The 18,263-nt window shown below is 35.8% G+C and overlaps 2 protein-coding genes across 2 annotated transcripts; both read right to left on the bottom strand.

Annotated features, from left to right (window-relative positions):
* Positions 1-6,453: 6,453 nt before the first annotated feature.
* On the bottom strand, positions 6,454-8,381 carry LOC132175865 (basic leucine zipper 34). Its single transcript, XM_059587943.2, has 4 exons — positions 7,600-8,381; positions 7,261-7,351; positions 7,027-7,153; positions 6,454-6,938 (listed from the first exon to the last, which is right to left on the bottom strand). The coding sequence occupies exons 1-4, from the start codon at positions 8,142-8,144 to the stop codon at positions 6,754-6,756; spliced, it is 948 nt and encodes a 315-aa protein (XP_059443926.2). The 5' UTR covers positions 8,145-8,381; the 3' UTR covers positions 6,454-6,753.
* Positions 8,382-13,459: 5,078 nt separating this feature from the next.
* On the bottom strand, positions 13,460-17,999 carry HGO (homogentisate 1,2-dioxygenase). The gene is made up of 9 exons (XM_059588586.2): positions 17,764-17,999; positions 16,927-17,157; positions 15,924-16,003; positions 15,547-15,714; positions 15,215-15,390; positions 15,002-15,071; positions 14,737-14,891; positions 14,105-14,188; positions 13,460-13,918 (listed from the first exon to the last, which is right to left on the bottom strand). Exons 1-9 carry the CDS (start codon positions 17,979-17,981, stop codon positions 13,673-13,675), a joined length of 1,428 nt encoding a protein of 475 aa, XP_059444569.2. The 5' UTR covers positions 17,982-17,999; the 3' UTR covers positions 13,460-13,672.
* Positions 18,000-18,263: the final 264 nt, after the last annotated feature.

The following is an 18,263-nucleotide window of genomic DNA, read 5'->3' as shown; positions in this document are numbered from 1 at the left end:
GCGGAATAGACCCTTAGATTGGACTAGCCAACACTAAGTATAGCTAATCCTTTATTTGGTAACACTCTATTCCTGGGAATAGTCTATTCCTATGGGATTATTAATCTCATACACACAGGGTTAGGTAAGCCACTCATTAGCTAATCATTTATTGTAGGGTTAAATTAATTGTGTAAATTGTCACAAAAAAATCCCACTTGTGGGATTTAATTTCGTTATCTCTCTCTGATTCTTGTACATTTCTCTCTCTCTCTCTCTCTCTCTCTCTCTCTATATATATATATATATATATATATATATATATATATATATCTTTGTTTCTCTTTTCTTCGTCTCTATATTTCGTTCTCTCTTTTTCTATCTCTTTCTATTTTCTCTCTGATTCTTCTGGTATAGTTTTTCTGCAAGTGCAAATGAAAAAAAAAAAAAAAAAAAAAAAAAAAAAAAAATTCTCTATGCCCTCTCCCTTCTCTATCTCATTTTTCAGTTTTTTTTTTTTTTTTTGATTCTCTATACATTCACCGGAAATTGCCAAGTCCGGCTACATTATGCTCGACCGCTGGCTCGCCCTCCAGCTCCTCCCCACTGTCAAAATTGGAGTCCTTCAGCCCCTGGAGGAGATTTTCCTACACTCATGGGCATACCCTTTTCTCCTTGTTAGTGGAGACTACAAAAAGCTCTACCAATTTGTAGAAAAAGAAGGTAAGTAAGTCCGGCTACATTATGCTCGACCGCGGGCTCGCCCTCCAGCTCCTAGCTCCCCACTGTCAAAATTGGAGTCCTTCAGCCCCTGGAGGAGATTTTCCTACACTCATGGGCATACCCTTTTCTCCTTGTTAGTGGAGACTACAAAAAGCTCTACCAATTTGATTTCAAGATTGAGTTTAATTATGTTTTCTCTAACTATATTTTTTTTATTTTGTAGCATAATTGCCAAAAAAAAAAAAAAAGGCCACGGACCTGACATAATTAAAAACAAAAAAGAAAAAAGAAATTATAGTAAAATTGTTTATGTTTTTAAAAAAAGAAGAATGAAAGTCCCTAATAATATAAATTGTATTTGTATTATAAGGGCATTTTAGAAAATTTGATCACAATATGATTACATTCGCCAACATATTACATTGTACCAAACGAAGGAATATGATTAGCTAGTCTATTCCAGCGTTACAACCAAACAAAGGAATAGAAATAGCTAATATATTCCACACTCTTCTATTCCCAGTAGTAACTAATCATTTTTCAATGGACTAGACATTCCGCGAACCAAACGAGGCCTTAGTAAGAGTCTAAAAAACATTTTTAACCCACTCTCCACCTCTGCAAAAGGGAGCACACCTCCTAGCCCCTATAAATACCCCCATTCGTCCCTCAGTCTCCCCTTACACCAGAAACCTTAACAATAAAGTACTGAGAGGAGAGTTTCTTGAAAGGAAGAAGAAGGTTTTGGGGGATTGTTGCTATCTTCAAAGTAACTCTTGAACTTTCACTTAGCTTTTATGTTATCTTATTATTATCCTTGCTTTCATCAATTTTTTAAAGATGTCATGACTTGTGTACCATTTTTTCCCTTTGAGGAAAAGAGTGGTTTTCAAGCGTTTTAGAAACGCTCATTACTTCTTTTGTTTTCTTGTATGTCATGCTTCTCTATGTATATGAACTTGTTTAAAGCCTAGGGTGTAGTTTTAACATTATGACTTGAGGACAGAAGCCCAAACTTGGCATTTTTTACTTTCCCCGAACGTTCTTTACCTATTCTAGTCAAACGTTTACACGTTCGCTCCTTGGACAGAACGTTCGACCAGAGCCCAGAATGTATAAAAGCAGGGTTTTGTGACCTTTTAGCTAAGAATATTCAATTAGGACCTTTGTGTCTTTAGCATACCCTCTAACACTGTGTATAAAGATAGCCATGTTCCGTTATAGCAGGGATTCGGAATGTCAGACGACTCAAGTGAGCGTACAAGGTAAGTAAACACTTACGACTGCTTTCCTTAAAAACGCGTGATATATCAACTAATTGAGCCCGTGTATTATATAAGTATGTTTACTCTTTTATGTAATTGGTTAATTGTCTGAATAATTAGGTTAAATACGATCCATCGTATAACATAGTACACTGATATATGCGGTATAATGGTTATGTGCTTACTATATATACTTGATTATATGTTCAAATGTGTGCAAATGTCTTATATAGGACTTGGATCCAATGGTTGATTAGTGACCGGCGCAACCATGATTAATGGGTCACTACATAACGTACATTATTAATAGCGTGGGCCACCCAAGGTCGGACTCGATCGGGCTGCTAGTATATGAAGAGTAGCGTACAATGGCTGAGGTACTAGAATTGTATTACAGGTCTCTCGGGATAACGTCAACCCTGCTTCGAATGGGTAATATCTCGAGTATACCATACATGATAGTTATGACCTATTAAAGCATTATTTTTTGCATTAAAACTCTTAGGCGATTGCCGCTGGAATTACACCTCTTTATTTCAAATGAAACGATACTTTATGGTGTATTAAGAGAGACAATACATCTTTTAAATTCTTATCGAAACTGCACGTTTATTTCTATTCATTAATATCTGGCTCATTTTATACCCAACTTTGAGGCTTACTTACTAAGTCTTTAGACTTACGCAGTTATTACATCTTGTAAGTAACCACTTTCTAATGAGAGGATAATGATGAGAATTGCCACTTCAAGTTATTGAGATAAGATAGAGACCAACCCTGTGTAAACAGGTTTGATTAGCATAATCTGAATTTCAATTAATAGCTCCATGTCTATGATCAAGGATAATGTATGTTGTCATTATGGTTTATAGATTCCTCAGATTTATTTCACATTCCTATGCATTTACTCTGATTATACTAAGACTGGCGGTCTTCCGGTTAGCTACCAGTTAGCTAAATTGAAGTAATTGTTAGTAACCCTACCAAACTGGTCAAGGCCAGATTTGGGAGCATTACAAGTTCATCCATTATATACCCTTCTGCAACAAAGCCTTCTACTGCAGCTGTGTTATGAAATTTTAGCTTGAATCTATTACATAAAAGTATATAAGTATCATCTTAGATAAGTGAACTACATATAAAATAGAGGATTGTAGAAAATTACAATTAATTAATGAATTGTATTATACCTCTCAATAGGATACATCCACCGATAGGGAACGAGCCCACCTAACTTACATTCACAAACCAAGTGTATGACAAGGTGCACCATTAATAGTGTAAAAAATCTTGGAGGGAAAATTCTTTTCAAATCACACAAAATAGGATTCTAATAAGCGCCGAATGTTGCACATTCAAGTCCCTTAACTCGCATATGTTAATTTCTTAGCATTATTATTTGTTTGATTTTGTGTTGTTTTATTGTTTTCAGGTGTTTAATAAAGATACAAGAAAAATCATTGATTTTAGGCTTAAAATGCATTTCAAGTTACTGTAGCTACAGTGCGCTCGAGCGCACATAGGCAGCAAAGACACCCTGGAGTCCGAAACTACTATGGAAAGCCTTTTTAGGTCTCCCAATCCGAGTGAGAGACTGACTTACGATTTTACACCATATAAATAGGCTTTTAAGCTTCAAGAGAATGGGTGCTTGGTTTTAGATAGATAATTCACATAAAGATCTTATTGAAGGCTTGAAGAGTTGAAGAGAAGATGAATATAGCAGGAGACCATCCCAGCACCAGCATGAGTAATTAAATTCGTAATAGGCTGTTGATGTCGCCATTTCCAAGTAACAATGATTTAATTGTATTTTAATTTGAGATTTTCTATATGCATGATGGTTATATAATTGTGAGAATTGATTTTAATGCTTATATTCAATTATTATGAAATTCTTCTCTTGTCTTAGAAAACTTTTTATATTGATTGAACTCAATCCTTTATATTTTCTGTAATTATATGAATGATTGTTAGACAACTGTTTTAATTGACATATGATCAATAAGATTTGATAGGCTATGCCTAGGGAAGGTGAATTTGTCTACACCCTAGTTTACTGTAATTTAGGTAGACTATTCATACTAACCTAAGATGAGTTATGCTTATCCATTGATTGTGTGTAACTTATTAAGATATTTGATAGTTCATACCTAAAAAAGACGGACTGTACCGCATCTAGAGGTTAGGCAGACAGTCTATGCCAACCGAAGATGGATTATACTTATTTCTTAATTATGATATTTTCTTGATTACTCGAGTGAGACGATCCATATATCATGCATAATGTGAATTTCCCTCATTAATTTATGATTAACCATTGTTATGCAGTTAGTGGTAAATTCAACCCCCTATTCTCTCTCTCATCACAATCTACTTTTACTTTAATTTATGCATTTACTTTATAAATCCCAAAACAAACAATCATCTCTTGAATTGAGTTATATTTGATCTTGAAAACTTGATAATAATTCTCACACAGTCCTTGAGGTTCGACACCCTCAATATAGTCATATCCTACAAAGATTCTTCCAATTGCGAGTGGTATTTTATTATTGATATTTTTGCTTAAAAAAGACCACATCAAATTCAACCTTCAAGGTGATCCAAATCTTCTAATCACAGTGTTTTGGAACAAATCTCGTTGAAAAATGAAGACAACTCTATTAAAGGTTTAATAACGTTTTAAGGGTCCATACAGTGCAATTGGCACGAGTTGTTGCATGAGAATGTGACAATCATGAATTTTCAAACCTTTAATATAACATTCCTTAAGTTTCACACAATGTGGCACATTTAGAGCACACCCGTCTTGCACTTCCACATTTGCCAATGTCACCAAGAAGTCATATTTCTCTTTATTAGACATTGTGAAGCAAGCGGCCAGTAAAAGTGTTTTGTTGGGTAAGTGTGAACTGGGTGAAGTTCACCTCTCAACCCTATCTCTCCTAAGTTAAGACGCGCCTCGTAGTTATCCTTCATCTTACCTTTCATGTCTAACAGCGTGCTTATAATATTATCAAGCACATGTTTCTCTTTGTGCATTAGATCAAGATTGCGATGAAACAAATTATCTTTTCAATAGGGCAATGTGAAAAAGACACTCCTGCTCTTCCACTTTATTGGCTCATCGGTACAAGCCCGACGACTCCCCCGCTTTTTCCCTATACAAGGCTTATCAGCAATAATCGAACTCCTACAAACTATGACATGATCTCTTCACCATTGAGTGCAATAGGTAGAGGATCCAATTATTGTGCACCATCAAACAATTTCTTATCCTTTCAAAACCTATGATCCATTGGCAACCATCCCCTATGCATTGCCCCATATAGACAAAAATTTTCTACAAACCAATCTCCAACTCACTCTAATAAATGTCATGTGTCCTCTACTTTTTTTTTTTAATTTTTTTATATTTTTGTTTAAATACTTCCTTTTTCATGTGGGATTAGACAATATATTTATTTTTGAGAGCCTTAACTATCAGGTCTTGGTGTAAACCAACCCTTTTACAGCATCCAATTACCATGTGACACATCATCAATTTAAGAAAAATGCAAAAAATAAAAGTGAGAACAACCATACCAAATCAAAATGAGAAAAAGAAAAAGAAAAAGAAAAAAAAAAAAAAAAAAAAACCCTAGCCGGGAAGACCCAAGCCAAACCCACGTCGTGGGTCTGGCGATGGTCAGCGACACCCACGACCCAGCCGTGGGTCACCCTCTCCGGCCACTTTTCTGTCAAATCTAGCCTCAAAATCAGTTTCTAATGCCTCAAAACTCGTTTTTTGATTCAAAACTAAAACCTAGAGGGGGAAGATTAATCCTTTAGGGATTTTATCACCCTAAAGGGATCCGTCGGAGAGGGTTGCCGTCTGCTGTGACCCAGCCGTGGATGTTGCTACTGCAGCTACAGTGGATGTGGTGGGTGAATAGTGGGAGAGAAAGAGAATAAGAGAAAGTGTGAGAGAAAGAAAAAGTCCAATGTTTTTGTTCCTATTCTATCAAGTGTAACTAGATGATGTGTACACCTTCTATTGGATGCTGCAAAACATTATTTTTGCAGATGGACCTGATAGAAGGTTTATCCTTTATTATTTCAATTAAAATAAAATTTAACATGATATCAAAGTCGAAATCTTTACTCTTTAGTTCAAACCTGTAACCCTATAATTTACACATTTCAATTAAAATAAAACCTGTAATTTAACAAGTAGAAAAAGTATTGAAGCCAACTTAATGAACATTGATTTGGATTTTCAGAGATTGCAAATAATTGTGAGTCTAATTATTGACAGTATATATAGAGACACAAGTAACGTGAAGATCAATCATACGCGAGTTCTTCAATTGTTTCTTAATATATTTACATTTTTTTCAGGAAAAAAAAAATTAAATAAACAAAAGTCATAGCACATTATTAGGCACAAGGGGAAAGAAAACCACAGAAAAAGATACAACAATCAGGCATTAACAACCCCCTCACCCCGACACCCTCTTTCTTGTCTCCCAATACAACCCCACCGCACAAAAAACCCACCATCTTTTGCCCCCAAAAAAATTAATAAAAAAGTTAGACTTAAAAATAAAAATAAAAAGAATTGGTAGTCATAAAAACATAAATAATCAAAACTAATTAACCCCAAATTCCCCAAAACATTACTGGAAAAAACAAGATTTTTTTTTTTTTTTTTTTTTTTCCCCCAATCCCACAAAGCTTGTCAAGGGCCCCACATAAGCATACACGTAGTGGGAACATATCACGTGAATCCACAGCCTCTCGCTCAGTTGAGAAGCTGCTCCTTGTCCGTACATCGCAATGGATGATCAGATGATGTTGGGTTAATGTGTTGCTGTGCTTGTGATGATGCATTTTGGTTGCTGCTGCTGCTGCTCATCTTCTTGAGATTTTGTTGGTGATAGATTTGCCTTAATCTCTCTATTTCCTTCTTCAATGCCTCTTGATGAGCTGAAAAATTACCCATCAAAATTATCAAAAACCCAGAAAAAATAATAATATATATATATATATATCCCAATGAAGTAATAATTGTTACCATCTTTGAAAATTTTATCTTGAGCCAAAGCAGCGATCCGTTGCTTGAGAGCGCTATTATCAACATTGAGAATCAACCTTTGGTGGTCCAAGAATGCAACCCTTGGTGACAATGCTGATACTTCGGTCTTCAATTTGCATTACAATTTATAAGAAATAAGAAGAAAAAAAATATTATATATATATATATATGAAATCATTATATTAATTAATTACAAGTAAATTAATTACGTACCTGTAATGTTGTCACACTCCGTTCAAGTTCTGAGATATATTGTAGCTTCCTCACTCTTGACCTTTGCGCCGATTGCCTGTTTGCCAGAATTCTAATAAAAAAACAAAAAAAAAACCCAAGAATTATTTGGTTTTCCAATCTTATTTTAGACTATAGATCCGATATGTTAATGGAGAATGAAGAGAAAGTTTTGATGCAAATCTTATAATATATATATATAGAGAGAGAGAGAGACAGAGAGAGAGAGAGAGAGAGCTAGAAACTGCAGTAAACGTAAATAACAAGAAATTAATTGAAGTTTTTAGATCTTTTTAATACGTGGGTTATCAATGCGGTTACCTTTTAACCCTCTTAGGATCGACGGCGGAGTCTCCGGTGGGGGTGGAGGAGGGCGGTGGCGCTTGTGGGTCAGATTTGCATGAGCTTTCCACCTCTCCGGGTTCATTTTTGGGCTGCTGGTCTAAAGCCATTAATGGCTTATTCTCGTCGTCAATGCTGTTGTGGTCGGACGGCGTGGACGGGTTGGAAGACGATACGGTGGGAGGCGGAAGGACGCCGGAGACGTCGTCGGAGAACATTGACATGAGCTGCTCGTCGTCCAAGCGGTCGAAGCCGTTGGTCCCGTGCATCACCGCGGTGGTGGTAGAGTTCCGGCATTCCTCGATGAAGGCCGGCGCCTCGAGGAAGGCGATTGAATCGCTCATGGACCGGCGGTGTGCTCCGCGGCGGGAGGATGAGAAGTCGAGGAACTCGTCCACCCAGGACGGCTGTTGTTGTTGTTGTTGGGTGGCGGAAATGAAGTTTGCCATTATTGGCATTCTTTGGTGGGATGAAGAATGCCAATTTTGTGTCATGCTTGGTATCTTAGGTGGTAATTGTGCCATAAAAAAAAAAAAAAAAACAAAAAAAACAAATAGATAGCGAAAAATGTGTGCTATTTGAGAGAGACCAACCAAAATTAAAACGCCCACAACAACAAACACTTGGGGAGATATTGAAGGGATTGATCAGATGAGATGAGATGAGATCAGATGATGAGCCAATGACATGGGCAACAACAGAAACATCTTCATTACAATTCACAGCAGTTGTTGTTGTTGCTGTTGTTCTCAGACACACTCTCTCTCTCTTTCTTGGATTATGGTGAGTGTGTTTTTTTTTAAGGCCCAGAGGTTTTGGAGGGGTGGGAGGGAGGGAGGAGGGGGTCACATGGGAGGGATTAGAGACAGCTAGCAACAGCTGTGGGGGGAAAGGAGGGGGTGGGGAGAGGGAGGGGGGGACTCAACGGTTTCACTGGAAAGTCGTCAGTGTAGTTTTAATAACTGGCGGAATCAGCCACCACGTGCCGATGTGACCCCTCTCCTTGGCATCCACCACCTTAATACTATATTAATCTAATCACATCAACATGGATATAGATATATATATATATACATGAGATTTTTCCTATGTGCATCTCTCACATTCATGTTCCTCTATGCACAATCGGTCATCACCCACATGGCCCCACTTTTCTTGTTACCAAAGCTTCCTTGTGTCACACCCATCTGATTGATTTCTAATCATCAGGATTTAGGGTTGGTTTTGGGGTTTTTATCACAATTGGGGTATATATGTTGTACATTTGGTCATATTCTGAGTGAGGGCCAAGGCCTGCAGTTGTGGTTCCAATCCGGGCATTATGAGTTTGCGGCACCGGATTGTTGATACAGTTGACCGCACATCCGCATCATGTTATCTAATTATACTAATTGGTGGTAGCAAATATTTTATTTTTTAAGGTTTGATAAATGAAATAATTTTCCACAAGAAAAGAAAGGAATATGGAATAGGTCAATAGGCCATGATGATGAGAAGGCATCTTGATGTGGAAGAGTTACATGGGAGGAAATCTGATTGGAAAGATAGATATAATGGATAATATATGGCATTAGCATATGGTGGGAAGATGTAGGGATTTAGGGAGAGGATGAGCTGTGAAAGAAAGGGGAGCTTGTAAGAATCATTTTCCTCCCTCCCTCCCTCCCTCCCCCATGTGAACTGTTTGTAAGAGCCCACCTTCTCTTGCTTTGTCCCCAAATCACACTCACATGGGAGGATTTGTGACCCCTTATGCACCTCTCTCTCTCTCTCTCTCTTTATTAAATGGAAGTACTTAGAGAGACACTAATAATGATTAATGGGGAAAGTTGGAATGCATGTTAAGTACGTCTCTTTTGAGATAAAATAATAGCATGTCTCTATCATTTCCATGATTTGCCTGGGCACGATTTCCCTTGTTTATTAAATTAATTAAGAGTAATTAAGAAGATAAAATCACTAATCAAGGAGAAGTAATTAATTAGTATCTAAATTAATTCGTCAGTGCATTCCAAAAAAAGTCATAAGTTTCGACAGTTGTGATGCATCTAATGCCATGTTCCCACTATATATAGGATGTTTTGCTTACTTATTTAATCATCACCGCCGAACCAGCATAACCTTTTTTTTTTCTTTTTTCTTTTTTTCTACAAAAAGAATATATATATAAAATTAAATGGTTTGCATGTGCTTTCCATTTAGTAAATTTACCAATTTATCTTTAATTTAGGGATCCCAAAAAATTCTCAAGGGGGCCGTACAGGATAGGGGGAGGGGGAGAGGGGAAGGACTGTTGTGAGCTGAATACAAAGGCAGCATTATTGCACGTGGGAGGGGCAAAGAAGACCCTACATGTTTTTGTTTTATTTATTTTATTTATTTTAATAAGATTAATAATAAAAGGTCCAAAAAGGGGACGCGTAAACACATTAATAAAGAAAGAAAGGTGGGTGGTGGCCACATTGAACAGTTCCATCCATTTGTGCCCACTACACTATACTATATATATTTAGGTTTCTTTTGTCTGTTTTTTTTTTTCTTTTTTCTTTTTTCTTATTTTCTCACAATTTTTCGCACTTTGCCTGCCCCTGCCTTTGCTGGTTCATGTTCTAGTATGCAAAGCACATAATCAAGTTCTTTGAGCCATGTTCTTTAGCTGTTAAACTTCTTTTTTTTTTTTTTTTTATCAAACATAGAAGAATTTTCACAAAACTTAGTACAATTCTTTTAATTGAAAAAAAGAAAAAGAAAAAAAGAGAGTTTGTAATGGACTGACTGGTACTGAATCTCTCTAACAATGCTAATTAAATGAGTATTTATTAGGATTGACAATTTTTAATATGACCTACGAACCTGACACTAAATTATAGGGTTATGGCTTGAAATAAACGAATTCAAGTCCTAAACAGGGTGACCCGCTTGACCCATTTATGAAATTATATATATATAAATGGGTTAAACGGATTGTGTTGGATTAATCTAAACGGGTTAAATATGTCACATTTATGTCTAAATAGATCAAACGGGTCGACCTGTTTATTAAACAAGTCAAGCGGGTCGTTCGGGTTACTCGCGAGTCATGTTCAGGCTTAAAGGTCTGATTCATTTAACTAAATGGGTGACGGGTCGTGTTCGAGTTTACCCTTATTTGTTGGCGGGTCAAGCAAGTTGACCCAAACCCGACCCACTAACTCGTTTTGCTAACCCTAGTATTTTGCAAATGCAAAATTGGGAGAACAAAATAATAAGGAACCAAAACTAATGAGCCAATAAGGCAATAATAATTAAAAAGTTAATACTTTAGGAAGTCTTTTAATAAAACCATAATGTAAGAACGGAAATAGAAAATAGAAAATTAGATGCTCCTAAAGTGCATTACTAAGTTGTTTTTCATGTTACAGCAAACACTTCTCCATAATACAATGGAGCTCAAAAAAAATAAACTATGTAGTTTGGTTGTGTTTTACGAAAAACAAAACCAAATCAAAACACCCTCAGTTTGTTCTAGTAAGAGAGAGAAACTCGAATTTTAAAAACTACAAAAAGTTTTGAGATCTTAAAATTCTTTTGTCACAACACTTAGTATACTTTAGACACAAACAAAATCCAAAAAATAACTTAGCATCTCCTCTAAATTATGTTCGATGACGGTCTTTCCTTGAATGAAATTCATAAATTATCATATTTGTAGTGAAATTCTTAGCAATTTCTTTCTCAATATAAATTATCAAATGATCTGTGTGAAACTTATTTTTCATTCTAATACATAATATAGTTCTTACAAGTTTCATAGTAGAAAAAACTCGTTTTGTAGTAGTACTAAAAATAAGGGAAGTCAACACTAGAGGAATCAACCTATCAATCAAATGATAAATCTTTATTTTAATTTTTTTTTTTTTTTTTTTGACATGTCCACACAAGAGGGGGGGAGGAAAATTCGAATTAGTGACCTCCACTTCATTAAGTGTGGTCTCAGCCAATTGAGCTACCTCTTTGATAAATTATTTGATTTATCAATCAAATGATAAATCTTTAACTTTCCCAAAATTACTAATCCTTTGTATAACTCTGATAATGTAGACATATTTTGAAAATATGTTTGCTTTAGCACATCAAGCTCATAATGCCACATGCAATTTAAATTTCAAATAGATTTTTTCTTGCTCAATAAAATCTCAAGGAGAAAACTTCTCAACTAAATTGCATATATCATCAATTTTAAATAATTTGTATGCACATTTAGGGCTTAAAACAACGCTAAGAATGAAGATTTTCATTACATACTCACTAAATCTATTATTCAATTATTTCAATTGCAACAGTAAATATATCAATTATAACTATTGAATTTACACTAATATTCTTGATATATTTACTGCTACAATTGAAATAATTGAATAATAGATTTAGTGAGTATGCAATGAAAATCTTCATGATGATGAGATAAATGAAAGTTTAAAGGGAAAAAAAAAAGGGGGGGGGCACAGAACATGTGATGAAGCAAATTAATTTTTAAAATTTATTTTGGCCTAAGTGATATGATAAGACACAACACAGTATCGGTGATGAAATGGAGTGCACATCACCTAAAGACGTTTACATGAAGGCCGGCGTTGCTCAACACCAATGTTTTTCCATATGGAGTGCACCCAGAGTTAACCAAGTGGCTTAGAATGACCCATTCTGCAACCATAGATTGAGAATGGGTCCTTCAAGGTTACATACAACCGCATGCATACAGGGCATAATTATATTCGAGGCCATAAATAACAAGTAAAATAAAGTTTTATAAGCTAAAAAATTCCAAGTTTATGTGAAGCTCTAAAAAGAAAATTTTATTACATGAAACCCTTTTCTAACCTATTGTTAATAGGTTCAAAAATGTAGGTTTTATGTCGATGAATGAAGTTTATTCTACAAAAATGACTTATATTATTTCTTTCCTATAAAATGTTTTAAATTAACTGTTTTAAAACGATTGTGCGATTTATTTACTGAGTTGTTACATACTTTTGTTTTTGTTGGTCTCGGATTTTGGAGCAAACGAATTAGGCGGTGTGGATGCATGAGTTTAAGAGGGGACGACTAGTTAGTTATATATGTAATCAATATTTTTTTGGAATAAGTGCCTCAGGGCAAGATGGAAATTTTTTATGATACTAGGTATGATGTTTTAACTCAAACTTAAATTTTAGTTATGTGGACATTACTTCTCCGCATTAATAAGCATTAATAATATGAGGTTGTTTTGAATTAATTATTTTCCCTCTAAGCTTCTTGTAATTTCCTTACGCCTATGAGGCTATTTAGTTAAGAAAAATGCTAAAAATACCAAATTTTTTACAAAGAAACAAAATAATTAATTAAAATAAATGTAAGAATTACACATCAATTTAGTAAAATATTTGGTGCCCTTAGCATTTCCATCATTTAATGCCCGGCAGGTCAAAGCATTACATGAGGCAAGAACAATCTCATGTTACGAACACTCAAACGAAAGAGCCATAGGTCAGTTGCATGGGGCCGAAAAAGGAGTGTGAAGCCCACCCACGTGAGGGGCAGCACGTGTGTTACACGCATGTTGGAGGAGAGCTATAGAGAAAAGAGTAGTTGTCCATGGAGGTGAGAGCTCACCCAAAAAGGGATGAACTCTCACTTGGAAGTAACGAATCTCTCACAGGAGGGGAGAGAAGTAAGAATTTTTTTTTTTTTTTTTGTTAATTGCTGAAAAAATCCAAAACATGGTTAATTGCTCAAAAAATTAAAAACGTTTACAGATAATTGAAATGAAATATTGGTTTAAGGACATGTATAACTGATTGATGTGATAATTTGGTGCTTAGGAAAAATCCAATTACATTCCTTTATATCAATCCATACATGGTTTATACACTCATATTTTTATACAGACAACGACAAGAAGGCAACCAGAAAACATCAACTATTCCTACATATGCTCATTCCTTCATACTTTCTATAATTTTTCATGGAATTTTGTACATGCTGGAGGGACATATCCTTGCTTCTAGTCTGATAGTATCGATTTTGTATATCAGCCATGATGGGCTCCAATTTTGGTCTCATCATGTCCATTCCTATTATTTATGTCTTTTTCATTTGCCCCATCACGTTGAAAATGGGATTTCAGTCCAATCCAACACTGGTAATAGTCAGGATCCATGAAGGGGGACTCAAGAGCCCACGGGCAAATGCGAGGCATTAAAAACGACTCAAACATGAAAGCCATGGTATCAGTAATTCTATGCGGCCCAGCCTCATTTCCACGTGAAATGGTTGCCTGTGCATCCAAAAGAGGGATGTGGTTAATTCAATGACCATTAACGATAGAATTGCCCAACTGTTAGATCCACTCAATGTTTCCAATCCGGGAAATATGTGCCATAAATGAAATGAAAACAGATAGAGACAGAGAGAGAGAGAGGGGCTATAATCTTTTTCTTTGGGTTGATTATTAGATGTATACCTCATATGTCTTGGTATCAGGGCCATGGGGAGTCATGCAGCTATGAAGACTAGCACCACCTGGGAGAAACCCATCAGCTTTTGCCTGAAAACAAAATTATGTAATAATTATAATATAGAATCTCACAGAACAAAGCTGGTTTAATATTTCTCCTTCCTTAGGATAAAACAGAAATTATTATGCGAGGTAGACCTCAGACACACACCAATACGTATCCTACATATGTACCAATAGTTTATTTGGGCCATAGAACTGGACAAACATGTTGATTTGCCTTCATCAGTTAGCCTGGCAGATCTCAACATGAGCATGACCCTAAAATTTGATGGTTTTGCATAAACATCCTACTGATATTTGTTTTTTGATAAGTATAAACATCTTACTGATATTAATAGCAACTACGCATTTAGAACCACACTATGATGGTAAATCATTTTAAATTTCAATAGCATGGGGAAAGAAGCTTGAATTTTAATTATTATGCAGCCAATCTCTTTCTCCATTCATGGGAGGAGTTTTCTTTATTTTTAAATTTCTCCTCTCACTCAATGTTCAATTTCAAATATTGCTTTTTCCACCCCTTATAATAATAAAATTACGTTGAGATGAGCGGTTGAATTCAAGCTTTTCACCTCATATCCACCATGAATGAGGCCCATAAATTCAGTCATACAATTGCGATGGTAATATGGAGGCCGGAATGTATGCTCAGCAACCAACCATCGGGGAGGAAAAATGACAAAATCAAGAAGCGCCACACCAGGTTTGTCAGTTGGTGCTGTTAATACTGCATTATAGTTGCAAAATACCAATTAAGATAACTAAACAGAAGTTGCAATTGAACAGCAAAAAAGTTAATACCCAAAAAAACAAAGCAAGGTGGCACATTAACCATACCTGTGTTTATTGATGGATCACTATGATCAAATAAGACGGTATTGTAAGGGCAGAACTTACTCAGATCATACTGCAAGTAAATAAGATTTTACTCCATATCAGGTCCACAAAGATAATCATAATCATACTTAAAAGCAATTTTTACACCAGACGTCTTATCAACAACAAAACAAAGTAAAAAAGAGCTGCCTGTTCTTTAGCAGTAACACCCACCTTATATGGAACATAATTACCATGCCAAGCAACTACATTGAAGGGAGAGAAATCTTGTCTTGCAGTAAACAATTCGCCACCAAACTTCTGTACAATAGTGTAGCCTGGACATGAACTCTCTTCAAACCAGGCCTTAGGAACAAGAAAATCCCTTGGAGCAGCAAGACCATTAGCACCTACATATGATCAAAATAATATTCTCACTATGTTGGGAGTACCTACACCTGATGAAATTGCTCAACTTAAAGAGTAATTTATGTCCTAGACTGTGATAACAAAAAAGATATCAGAGTTGTTCATCATACTGCCCACAGCTAGACGAGATTATGTACCTATGGGTCCAAGATCAGGAAGTTGAAAATGTGTACCAAAAACCTCAGCAACATAACCACGTGATGGGCCATCAGGTAGATTAACAGAAAAACGAAATCCTTGAGGTAAAACGGCAATTTCACCAGGGGAAACTTGCAATCTTCCACATTCAGTAGTAATCCATAGCCCTACACAACCAACATAGTATATAAGAAAGAAAACTTTTACTGATTCAGTTCCAAAACAGAAGACATCCACAAGTCTTATTCCATTCCCAATATTTAGTGAAAGATGGCTTTCTAAAAGGGTAGCAGGAAAATTTTGATCTAAACAAAAGACTGGTCCCATATTTAGAAGCCAAAGAAACAGTCAAGAAAAGGATAGTGCAGTTACTTACTTCCTTCTTGTGGGACTATCAAGAAGTCACCATCAGCATTGCAAAAGGCGCAATTATCCATTGACTTGTTGGCCGTGTACCTACACATTGAACTCTACTTTTATCAAGGAGCACATATGACCTTCATTCTTGACCAATAGGTTCATCAAATTTGCTCTTAACTGAAAGAAAGAAGGTTTAGGATCTAGAGATCCAGTAATCTCCTACAAAAATATTTCTTCTAAAAAATCAAAAATTTGAAAATGAAGGCAACACAAAATCACATCAAAGAAAACGACAAACTGCTTGTAAGCATTTCTTACATCACAACAGGGCATTAAATAAAATATAGCATTTACAATCACACATTGAACTAGTGAACCAGTTATTAGTTGCCACTAAGCATGCACGTACAAATGCATTAAAATGAAAAAGCTCTGGGTCATACAGGCATAACTTCGCTAAATCACAGTAAACTAACCAGTGGCCAATTGAAAAAAGTATCTCATTTTGTTTAGCTTTAAATTACGACATGAATTCAAGTTAATGACTGGCAGGTCCCCTGACATTAAATCCATCAAAAGCCAGCTGTTTGATAGCTGGAAAGATAAAATTAAATATCAAAGAAAGCTTAGAATCATGAAAAATTCTTGTAAAATTTTAAGTATAAATTTCTACTATTATTATTTCTTAGCAATCAAACACAGCTCAGAGTACAGTACTAGATTCTTTTCTTTTTTTCTCTCTCTTTTTACAAAAGGAAAATTCATAATTTAGGTTTAAAACTTGGACTTCATTAAAGATCAATGTTCACTAATACTAAAAAGGAAATACTTGTACTTTCAATTGTTTCCACAACACTACTAGGTTGATTACGCCAATTAGAGAGGTGGCTGTCATACTAGATTTCTCCTAATCCTCACTTCACTATCTGAAATTCAACATAATCAATTAGAAAAAGTAAATCAAATAAACCAAGTTCTGCCATAGCGAGAAGGATTGCAAGTATAAAAGAAACAATTACATGTGAATAGCATATCCATCCCGTAGGAATGAGCTGCCAGCCCCACATACGGTGTATAACCCATCAATGAAATCTGTTGGTGAATGCGGAATATCTTCAGGCTTCCATCGAAGTTGTGTTGGCGTGGTAGAACTGTTGGACTGGTTAAATTCGCTCACGAGCTTCCCATGACCTGGGACACGAGGTTTGAATGGTTCGTGTGTAACTGATGGTTTGATCCGATATAGCCAACTGTAAAAAGAGTCAAAGAATGAATATCAACAACAGAACTACAACAACTACATAGCCTAACTTCAATCGTATAAGCTAGAGATACAAATACAGGATTAAAAAAACGAATTAGAACAAATATAAATCAAAAATTAAACTTAAAGACTGATTTGATCGAAAGAGGAAATGAGAAGCGGCTTGATTGCGAGGATTTTAATAGATACAATGAACAGCAAAGAATTCACGTAGCCATCTCCAATAATCGATCTTTGATTAAATTAATCGTTTATTAGCATCGGTGATTAACATTCAAACAAGTCAATCAAAATATCTAAATGGCAAGTGATCGATTCATTCATTAGAAAAAGAAAAAATTGCTCACTCAAAATGAAGTTCAATCGAACTTAAAAGACAATTCACTTTAAAACCAAAAAATTCAATTCGTACAAAGGAAAAGCTATCAGAAACCTCACATTTCATTCAACTCAGCAACAACTTCAATTTTTGAAAGAAAACGTCGAAATCATGAACAATCACTATGTCCAAGCAAACAGATACAAACTAGCCAACAAAAAACGAAAAAAAAAAAAAAAAACTAGGAGCAGAGGAAAGGGATAAATTCGGGACCTGCGAAGGTTGAGCTTGCGAGGGGCGGTGAAGGAGGTGCCGGAGATCTGCTCGGCGTAGAGGCCGTAGGGACAGACGAGCGGGCTATTCTGGCCCTGCGGCAGAGCTCCCGGGATGGCCTCCGACGCCATGTGGTTCCCGAAACCCGATTCGTACTCCAGCTCCGCAGGGAAATCGGGGCCGTCGCCTTTGCTGACCGCTTTGCTCTCCCTCTCCATGTTGACTGTGCATGCACAAAGCAGACAAAAATGGGAGGAGATATATCTCTTGGGATCTGTTATATAGACGACTGCTCCTTAGGATGATCGTGATGACGTGGCGAGATTTTCCGTAAAACGAAACTATGACGTGGAAAAAGTATTATGTTATTTTCTTTAGAAAGCGATTAAAAAATTAAATTAAATATTTAAAAAAAAAAAACTAAAAAAAAACTAAAAGTCAATGGTTGATGCCACGAATAAAGGTGGGGTAGGATATATATCATGATGTTTGAAAAAAGA

Source organism: Corylus avellana, chromosome 3 (genome assembly GCF_965113065.1).
Source record: "Corylus avellana chromosome 3, dhCorAvel1.hap1.2, whole genome shotgun sequence".
NCBI classification, from domain to species: Eukaryota; Viridiplantae; Streptophyta; class Magnoliopsida; order Fagales; family Betulaceae; genus Corylus; species Corylus avellana.
The sequence above is the reverse complement of the archived record's forward strand: the minus strand, read 5'-3'. Positions and strand labels throughout refer to the sequence as shown.

What these genes read in the sequence shown, in the direction of transcription:
- LOC132175865 (XM_059587943.2), bottom strand. Translation starts at nt 8,144, where the DNA reads ATGGCACAATTACCACCTAAGATACCAAGCATGACACAAAATTGGCAT. An exon ending in GATCCTAAGAGGGTTAAAAG is followed by an intron (nt 7,352 to 7,599) that starts GTAACCGCATTG and finishes TTTTTTTATTAG; the next exon opens with AATTCTGGCAAACAGGCAAT. An exon ending in AGATAAAATTTTCAAAGATG is followed by an intron (nt 6,939 to 7,026) that starts GTAACAATTATT and finishes GTAATTTTTCAG; the next exon opens with CTCATCAAGAGGCATTGAAG.
- HGO (XM_059588586.2), bottom strand. Translation starts at nt 17,981, where the DNA reads ATGGAGAGGGAGAGCAAAGCGGTCAGCAAAGGCGACGGCCCCGATTTC. An exon ending in TCCTGATCTTGGACCCATAG is followed by an intron (nt 15,391 to 15,546) that starts GTACATAATCTC and finishes GATCATATGTAG; the next exon opens with GTGCTAATGGTCTTGCTGCT. An exon ending in TCATTCATGGTGGATATGAG is followed by an intron (nt 14,189 to 14,736) that starts GTGAAAAGCTTG and finishes TTTTGTTTTCAG; the next exon opens with GCAAAAGCTGATGGGTTTCT.